The following is an 8822-nucleotide window of genomic DNA, read 5'->3' as shown; positions in this document are numbered from 1 at the left end:
CTTTTGATATGAATGGTGTTAGCTAAGATGATGGATGAAGCAATTTCGTATATATGCTTCGCACATACACCCCTGTAAAGACATCTGTTAACACAGCATTGTGTCTATAATATTTTTAGAAAACATCCGAAATGACGCAGGTTTTCCTTTGATAACTTTAGGCTATTATAATGGCTAATATTACCGATGAATTGGTACATGTATTTGTCATTCAGGTACACCAGTGTTGGCGCTGACATCAGTGCTTATGTTGTCAACAACCTTCCAGTTTTCAGATTACAACATGCAAGGGAATTTCTGCACATCATCAGTGAAATATTTTATTGTTGGGGGGGGTGGAATTAAGAATATATAAATACTTGGGCGAGCAATGTCAGAGCGGCATAGACTAAGATACAGTAGAATAGGATAGAATACAGTATATACATATGAGATGACTAATGCAAAATATGTAAACATTATTAAAGTGGCTAGTGTTTCGTTATTAAAGTGGCCAGTGATGATTTCAAGTCTATGTATATAGTGATGGCTATTTAACAGTCTGATGGCCTAGAGATAGAAGCTGTTTTTCAGTCTCTCGGTCCCAGCTTTGATGCATCTGTACTGACCTCGCCTTCTGGATGATAGCGGGGTGAACAGGCAGTGGCTCGGGTGGTTGTTGTCCTTGATGATCTTTTTGGCCTTCCTGTGACATCGGGTGCTGTAGGTGTCCTGGAGGACAGGTAGTTTGCCCCCGGTGATGCGTTGGGCAGACCGCACCACCCTCTGGTGAGCCCTGCGGTTGCGGGCAGTGCAGTTGCCGTTCCAGGCAGTGATACAGCCAGACAGGATGCTCTCAATTGTGCATCTGTAAAAGTTTGTGTGGGTTTTAGGTGCCAAGCCAAATTTCTTCAGCCTTCTGAGGTTGGTGAGGCGCTGCACCATTTCAGTTTGTCAGTGATGTGTATGCAGTGATGTGTATCCACCTTCTCCACTGCAGTCCAGTCGATGTGGATAGGGGGGTGCTTCCTCTGCTGTTTCCTCAAGTCCACGATCAGCTCCTTTGTTTTGTTGACGTTAGGTGAGAGGTTATTTTCTTGGCACTACACTCCCTAGGCCCTCACCTCCTCCCTGTAGGCTGCCTCGTCATTGTTGGTAATCAGGCCTACATCAGTCTGCAAACTTGATTGAGTTGGAGGCGTGCGTGGCCACGCAGTCATGGGTAAACAGGGAGTACAAGAGGGGGCTGCGCACGCATCCTTGTGGGGCCCCAGTGTTGAGGATCAGCAAAGTGGAGGTTGCTTTTCCTACCTTCATCACCTTGGGGGCGGCCCGTCAGGAAGTCCAGGACCCAGTTGCACAGGGCGGGGTTCAGACCCAGAGCCTCGAGCTTAATGATGAGCTTGGAGTGTACTATGGTGTTGAATGCTGAGCTACAGTCAATGAACAGCATTCTTACATTATTTGCTTTCTTGGGTACAGGAACAACAGTGGACAGTTAGTTAAATGATTGCTCAGAAATGACACTTTGTTACTATCTGTATGTTGTTACTTGTACAAGTGCAACTGATTAAAACGGTCATAACTGTTGCTCAAAACTGTCGGTGGTGTTTTATTTCAACTGTTAACATTATGGATTTTCTTCAAATGATGAATTGATCAAGAAGCATAAATCACAGTAGACAACAAATTGTAACAAATTGTTACAGTAGACAACAGAACAATAATACATGGAAAGTTAAAGGCAGATAAAAGTTGTACTGATAAATACAGATCAATGACAAATATTTACAGTGACAACATTAGTTGATTTAGCCTACTCCTGCTCTTTAACCTCAACATTTCCCTCCTTCACTGCATCCTACATGTTGGACACGAAGAAGCCATAGCAGAGTCTTGCCTCAGTATGTTGTTTGTTGTGGTCCCAAACGGAATCCGTTTACCGTTAAAGAACCAAACAGAATGAATCGGGGTGGGAGCTACCTGAATTTGTCCAATTGTTTGCGTTTTTTGTTTGGAGTAAATGGTTTGTTGCAAAATGTTTTGGAAAAGACTCAACATTTTGCAACAGAATTGGAGTGGTGACACCCCTGGTTTTCTCTGGCACTGAATCTACCACCAAGTCATTATGTTTTTTCTCATGGTTCTTATTTTGCTTTGCTGTATGTGTAGACATTTCAGAAACCTGGCATACGGCATGGAAGATGATCCCTCTATAGAGGTTGGCCCCTGGACCTATTTCTGATGCAGGTTGCAATGTCAGTGATGTCACCAAACATGACGAATCTGTCCACGATTTCTGACACAGAGGCATGCAGACAGCTCCCTCACAGCAGGTGAACCGCTACTGATGTGGGCTAATTGAGTGACTGACATAACAAGAGAAACAGTATACTTGTAATGAACACGATGGGAGACAGAGCTGGTTTTAAGCACAGAGCGCAGCAGGTGTTTATTTGTAAAGGACCACAGGAGGAGGCAGGTAGCTGGGTCCAGGGGCAGGTAGAAGGTCATACACAGGGGTCCTAAAAGGCAACAGTACAGGCAGGGAAAAGGCTAGTAAAGTCATCCAGGAGATCAGGCAATAGGTTGATAACAGGAAATCTGATAGGCTAAGGTACAGGCTAAGGTACAGGCAGTGAATAAGCAAAAGGCATCGTTAGTGAGGCATGCAAAAACTATCATACACGGGAGGATTAAATTACGTGAAAGAAAAGACCTCCGAATAGAAGTGTGTCACAAAACAAACAACACCTCACAATGATGGGGTGCAAAGAACTGAACTAAATTGTGTGTGATATTGACATACAGGTGTGTGAACAGGTGATCAGAATTCAGGTGAGTGGGATCTGGACAGTGAGCTGCTTTCAAGGGATCTATGTGTTTGAGAGTGAGTTGGAAGCAGACGTTACAGTTCCCCCTCCACAGGCAGCTCTTGACGGCCTAGGAAGCTGAGCAGGGGGACTCCCCCGCGGATGTGGAGCTGGGCGGTCAGGACAGCTACGGTCGAAAGTCAGGATCATGTCCTGGGCGGGGACCCAGGACCGTTCTTTGGGTCTGTACCCCTCCCAATCCACCAGGTAGTGGATGCGACCACCCAGGTACTTGGAGTCAAGGAGGGCTTGGACGGAATAAGCCGGTGCACCGCCGACGTCAAACAGAGGGGGTGCGCCGAGGTGCGCCACTGGAGGATGAAGAGGGCTGTACCTCACAGGCTTGAGAAGGGACACATGGAAGGATGAGGAGATCTGGTAATGGAGGGGCAACTGGAGATGGTAGGTGACCAGATTGATGCAGTATGTTATTTTGAAGGGACCAATGAACCGGGGACTGAATATTTTGCAAGGGTCACGAATCCGGATGTCCCAGGTAGAGAGCCACACACGTTGCACAGGGTGGAAGAGTGGAGTAGGTTGGCGACGCCAGTCAGCAAACCGTTTCTGGGAGAGGGAAGCTTGATGTAGCTGCCGATGTGCGGTCTCCCAAACCTGCTCACTCCGTCGAAACCACTCATTGACAGCAGGCACAGTTCCGGGCTCTGTCTCCCATAGGAACACGGGGGGGGGGGGGGGGGGGGGATCCGAGGACACACTGAAAAGGAGTGAGATGGAGTGAGGAATGCACCAGGGAGTTCTGTGCGTATTCGGCCCAGGCTAGATAGCGACTCCACTCGTGTGGTTGGTGGGTGCAGTGTTGGCGAAGGTACTTCCCTATTTCCTGATTCAGGCGTTTCGTCTGCCCATTGGTTTGGGGATGGTATCTGGAGGATAGGCTGATGGAGACCCCCCAGTCGGTCGCAGAAAGCTCGCCACTCCCTGGAGACGAACTGGGGTCCCCGATCCGAAACGATGTCTACCGGGATCCCATACAGACAAAACACCTGTTGGAACATGCACTCGGCCATTTCCATGGCATTAGGTAGATGCAGAAGGAGGATGAGTTGGCACATCTTGGAGAACCGGTCCACTACAACTAAAATAGTAGTGAAGCCCGAAGAGTCTGGCAGATCAGTGAGGAAATCCATGGCGATGTGGGACCATGGTCTGTGTGGTGTGGGTAAAGGCTCGAGCTTACCGGTAGGTAGTTGTCAAGGGCTCTTTGCCCATGCACGGACAGGACAGGAATGTACGTAATCTCGGATGTCTGCTGTTAGGGTCGACCACCATTAGTTGGGTTCTGACGGATGCCGGAATGTAGGTCTTGCCCTAAGGGGGTTGTGGTATAGGGCCTCTTGGACGGCTGCTTGGATTTCCCACTGTATGGGTCCCACGACACAAGACGGAGGCAGGATGGTCTCGGGAGCAGGGTTAGAGGAAAGGGAGTCAAACAGACGGGATAAGGAATCAGCCTTCACATTTTTCTTGCCAGGCAGATAGGTTGTGGTGAAATTGAAGCGGGTGAAGAAGAGTGCCCAGCAAGCCTGTCTGGGGTTGAGCTTCTTAGCACTTCTTAAGTACTCCAAATTGCAGTGGTCGGTAAGGACAAGGAATGGGTGATGAGCTCCCTCTAACCAGTGGCGCCACTCTTTGATAGCCAGCTTAATTGCGAGGAGCTCTCGGTTCCCGGCATCATAGTTCCTCTCAGCGTGTGACAGTTTCTTGGAAAAGAAGCCACATGGGTATAATTTGGGAGGTGTCCCTACCCGCTGAGAGAGAACCCCTCCTACGCCAACCTCAGATGCATCAACCTCCAGAACAAAAGGAAGGGTAGGATCTGGCTGCCTAAGGATGGGTGCAGAGGTGAAGATGTGTTTCAAGGTCTCAAATGCAGTAAGGGCGGTGTCGGTCCATTGGAGGGTACAGATTTTTTGACTGGTGAGAGCTGAGAGAGGAGCGGTGTTGCTGCTGCAGTTTCGGATGAACCGGCGGTAGTAATTGGAAAATCCTAGGAAACATTGTAGTTCCTTTACGGTGGTAGGTTTGGGCCAGTTAAGCACGGCCGTGACTTTGCCTTCGTCCACCCCTCCTGGTGTTAACACAAAACCTAGGAAGGTTACCGTAGTAACATGAAAGGCGCTCTTCTCAGCCTTGACAAAGATGGTGGTCCTGTAGCCGTTGGAGGACCTGTTGCACATGCTGTACGTGTTCTGCAATGGCGTGAGAGTAGATCAAGATATTGTCAATGTACATGATGAGGAACTGGTTGATCATGTCCCTGAAAACTTAATTCATGAAGGACTGGAAGACTGCAGGAGTATTGGTGAGACCGTAGGGCATAACCAAGTATTTGTAGTGACCCCTAGCGGTGATGAACGCCGTCTTCCACTAATCCCCACTTCGGATACGGACCAGGTTGTAAGCACTACGTAGGTCCAGTTTGGAGTAGATGGTAGCCTGTCCAACTTGTTCTAGTGCGGCCGAATCAGAGGAAGAGGGAAGCAAATCTTTTTTTTATTTTTTATTTTTTATTTTTTAAAATCAATTTTATCCCATTTTCTCCCCAATTTTCGTGGTATCCAATCGCTAGTAATTACTATCTTGTCTCATCGCTACAACTCCCGTACGGGCTCGGGAGAGACGAAGGTCGAAAGCCATGCGTCCTCCGAAGCACAACCCAACCAAGCCGCACTGCTTCTTAACACAGCGCGCCTCCAACCCGGAAGCCAGCCGCACCAATGTGTCGGAGGAAACACCGTGTACCTGGCCCCCTTGGTTAGCGCGCACTGCGCCCGGCCCGCCACAGGAGTCGCTGGAGCGCGATGAGACAAGGATATCCCTACCGGCCAAACCCTCCCTAACCCGGACGACGCTATGCCAATTGTGCGTCGCCCCACGGACCTTCCGGTCGCGGCCGGCTGCGACAGAGCCTGGGCGCGAACCCAGAGACTCTGGTGGTGCAGCTAGCACTGCGATGCAGTGCCCTAGACTGCGCCACCCGGGAGGCCCGAGGGAAGCGATTCTTGATCGTAAGGTCGGTAATCTATGCAGGGACGGAGATTACCATTCTTTTTTTCCCACATAAAATAAACTGCATGCAGCCGGAGACATGGATGGACGGATGAATCCTATGTCGAGGGCCTCTTCTATAGAGGTGGCTCAACAGGGTAGATTGAAGCAGTTCTTAAAACAGGCGGGAGACCATGACAGCAGTTCCCCTTGCCGCCAGGAGGTGGCAGGGTCGTGATGGCTTAGCCAGGGGTGACCCGAGGAGAAGGGGTTCTTTAGACGAAGACAACACCATTAACTGAATGACCTCAGAGTGAAGGAGGCCAATCTTAAGGGTGATACTTTCGGTCATGCGAGTCACCAGACCAGTTCTGAGGTGTTGTCCGTCCAGCACATTAATCCTAAAGGGAGGATTAACAGCAATTAGTTTAACTCTTATTAACTGTTGTGCCAATTGTTCATCAATGAAATTACCTGCGGCCCGAGTCCACTAGTACCTCCACAAACTGAGTGACCCCATTAGCAGAAAGAAGAGCCGGGATACCAAACTGCCTTTTGGTAATATTCATAAACAGAGGTGCTTACCAGGGCGTATGTGGTGGGGTTGTGGTCACCCCTTTGTGGGGGAGGGGGCGAATCGGACAGCTATTGAGTAGGTGGTTACTCTCTCCATAATAAAGGCACAGGTTTTCACGTAATCTCCAATGTCTCTCGGCAGGCGTGAGAGGGGCTGAGTTGTATGGGTGGCCGAGTTGTATGGGTTCGGGGCTAATAGACCGTGGTGGACGAGAGAAGGGTGTGGAAGACTCGCAGCCCATGGGGGACTGTATAGGTCTGCGTTCCACCAGTAGGTTGCCAATGGATATCGACATCCGGATGTTTTGGTTTATGGCCATTAAATCTCCTCTGCAGGCCAGTTCGGTCTGTAACTCCCGATTAAGACCCCTCCGGTAGACAAGGAGAGCTGGTTCACTCCATCCACTGCCGGCAGCCATGGTAAGGAACTCAGGGGCATACTCAGTGGTGGAGCAACGGCCCTGTCGCAGCTCACATAACGTGTGACGACCTGAAACTGAATGGTCAAACACCTCCTTGAAGAGGGCGTGGAAACGTGATTGAGGACAGATCAGAACTTTGAGCGGCCCACAGGGCTGTGACCCAATCCAGAGCTTGGGAGATAACAAAGTCCACCCTGTCTTTGTCAGAGGTGAAGTCAGCGGGGTGATGGTCTATGTACAGGTTACATTGCATGAGAAATCCTTGACATTTCCCTGGGGAGCCGTCGTATTTTTTAGGCATGGATTTGGGGGGAGATGAACGAGAGTAGACTGTGGCACCTGATATCGGGCTAGACGTAGCTGCAGCTCCGCTGAATCCATCTGTTGTTTTTGGTGAGGTATTCTGTAATGAACACGATGAGAGACAGAGAGCTGGTTTCAAGCGCAGGGCACAGCAGGTGTTTATTTGTAAAGGACCACAGGAGGAGGCAGGTAGCTGGGTCCAGGGGCAGGCAGAAGGTCATACACAGAGGGTCCAAAAAGGCAACAGTACAGGCAGGGAAAAGGCTAGTAAAGTCGTCCGGGAGATCAGGCAATAGGTTGATAACAGGAAATCTGATAGGCTAAAGTACAGGCAGGGAATAGGCAAAAGGCATCGTTAGTGAGGCAGGCAAAAACTATCATACACAGGAGGACTAATACGGGAAAAACAGAGCTCCAAATAGAAGTGTGTCACAAAACAAACAATACCTCACAATGATGGGGTGCAAAGAACTGAACTAAATAGTGTGTGATAATGACATACAGATGTGTGAACAGGTGATCAAAATTCAGGTGAATGGGATCTGGAGAGTGAGCTGCATTCAGGGGATCTATGTGTTGGAGAGTGTGAGTTGGAAGCAGACATTAAAATACTTTTCTACTATATAACCCTCAACAGTAAGTTCAGACCCTGACTGAGTTCCTAAAAAAATGTAATAATAATAATATATACAGTATTTATACCTATTCTTTTTTTATGTAAATTTTTTTGGGTCGGGGGCCCTACGGGACCAATTACGTCGCATATGCTTAGGGAAATAATGTCAGTTTTCATAACGGTATTGGAAATAATGGCTGGCTTACCTACTGTATTTGGAGAACTGGTGAAGGTGTATAGTATCATTCTCTTCCTTCAGAATCTGTTCCCTCAGTATTCTGTGCCTATGTCTGACCACGAGTCTGGTCTGCATTCAGCAGGATTAATTATCAACAGTCTGCTGGCCCGAGGTGGTTCTGGATGCTTCTGAGAGCACAGAGCACTGCTAAGATCCTCTTTATTATTTAAACACAACAGTCCCAGCAACCACTTCCTACTAATTCATTAGTTTTTATTTCCCCTCAAAAGTACAGAATGAGGGAGTTGCTTCGCAGAAGGCAATTATTAAACAGAAAGGACACATTTTAAAGCAAGACAGATTTTTTGCAATGATATTTTGAAAAAAAGGGTGAAATTAAACAAACAATAGGCCAAGCACTTATGGACAAGTACACATTTCTCTTTCCTTAATTGCCTTAAAATCACAGGAAATGTTTATTTAAAGGCTTTATTAGGAACAGTTGGTTTCCTTGAAGGCTAGGAAGTGGACTCAGTCTGTCCTCCACATTTGACAGTTGAGGATTGTGAATGGGTGTTAGTATAATACATTTAACAAGCTGATTAGCCTAAAGTACCTCTTCAACACCTCAGCAGGCCCAAGAGGAGATAAAAAACAAGTGCCACTAAGTGGTGAAGTCTTTATTCAAAGTTACTTAGCCACCACAGGATATTGGCTTTGGGCTTCAGTTTGTTGAAGAGAGGAAAACATTGCTTCTCAGAGGAAGCCTTTGATTCAGGAAATACCAGGGAGCACATGACCGTTTGACAGGTGTGTGTTGACTTTGGGAAACGGTCCAGGCCTCTCAGCCCCTTGGTGAAGTT

General features: G+C 48.1%; 1 protein-coding gene across 1 annotated transcript; it reads right to left on the bottom strand.

Annotated features, from left to right (window-relative positions):
* Nucleotides 1–5778: 5778 nt before the first annotated feature.
* Nucleotides 5779–7302, bottom strand: LOC120059851. Its single transcript, XM_039008900.1, has 2 exons — nt 6450–7302; nt 5779–6265 (listed from the first exon to the last, which is right to left on the bottom strand). Exons 1-2 carry the CDS (start codon nt 6857–6859, stop codon nt 6040–6042), a joined length of 636 nt encoding a protein of 211 aa, XP_038864828.1. The 5' UTR covers nt 6860–7302; the 3' UTR covers nt 5779–6039.
* Nucleotides 7303–8822: the final 1520 nt, after the last annotated feature.

This window comes from Salvelinus namaycush, chromosome 15, assembly GCF_016432855.1.
Source record: "Salvelinus namaycush isolate Seneca chromosome 15, SaNama_1.0, whole genome shotgun sequence".
NCBI classification, from domain to species: domain Eukaryota; kingdom Metazoa; phylum Chordata; class Actinopteri; order Salmoniformes; family Salmonidae; genus Salvelinus; species Salvelinus namaycush.
The sequence above is the reverse complement of the archived record's forward strand: the minus strand, read 5'-3'. Positions and strand labels throughout refer to the sequence as shown.

Bases quoted from the DNA above. Each gene is read 5' to 3' on its own strand.
- LOC120059851 (XM_039008900.1), bottom strand. From the start codon at position 6,859: ATGGCTGCCGGCAGTGGATGGAGTGAACCAGCTCTCCTTGTCTACCGG. The intron at 6,266-6,449 runs GTAAGCACCTCT...TCCTCCCTTTAG, and splicing joins ACCCCACCACATACGCCCTG to GATTAATGTGCTGGACGGAC.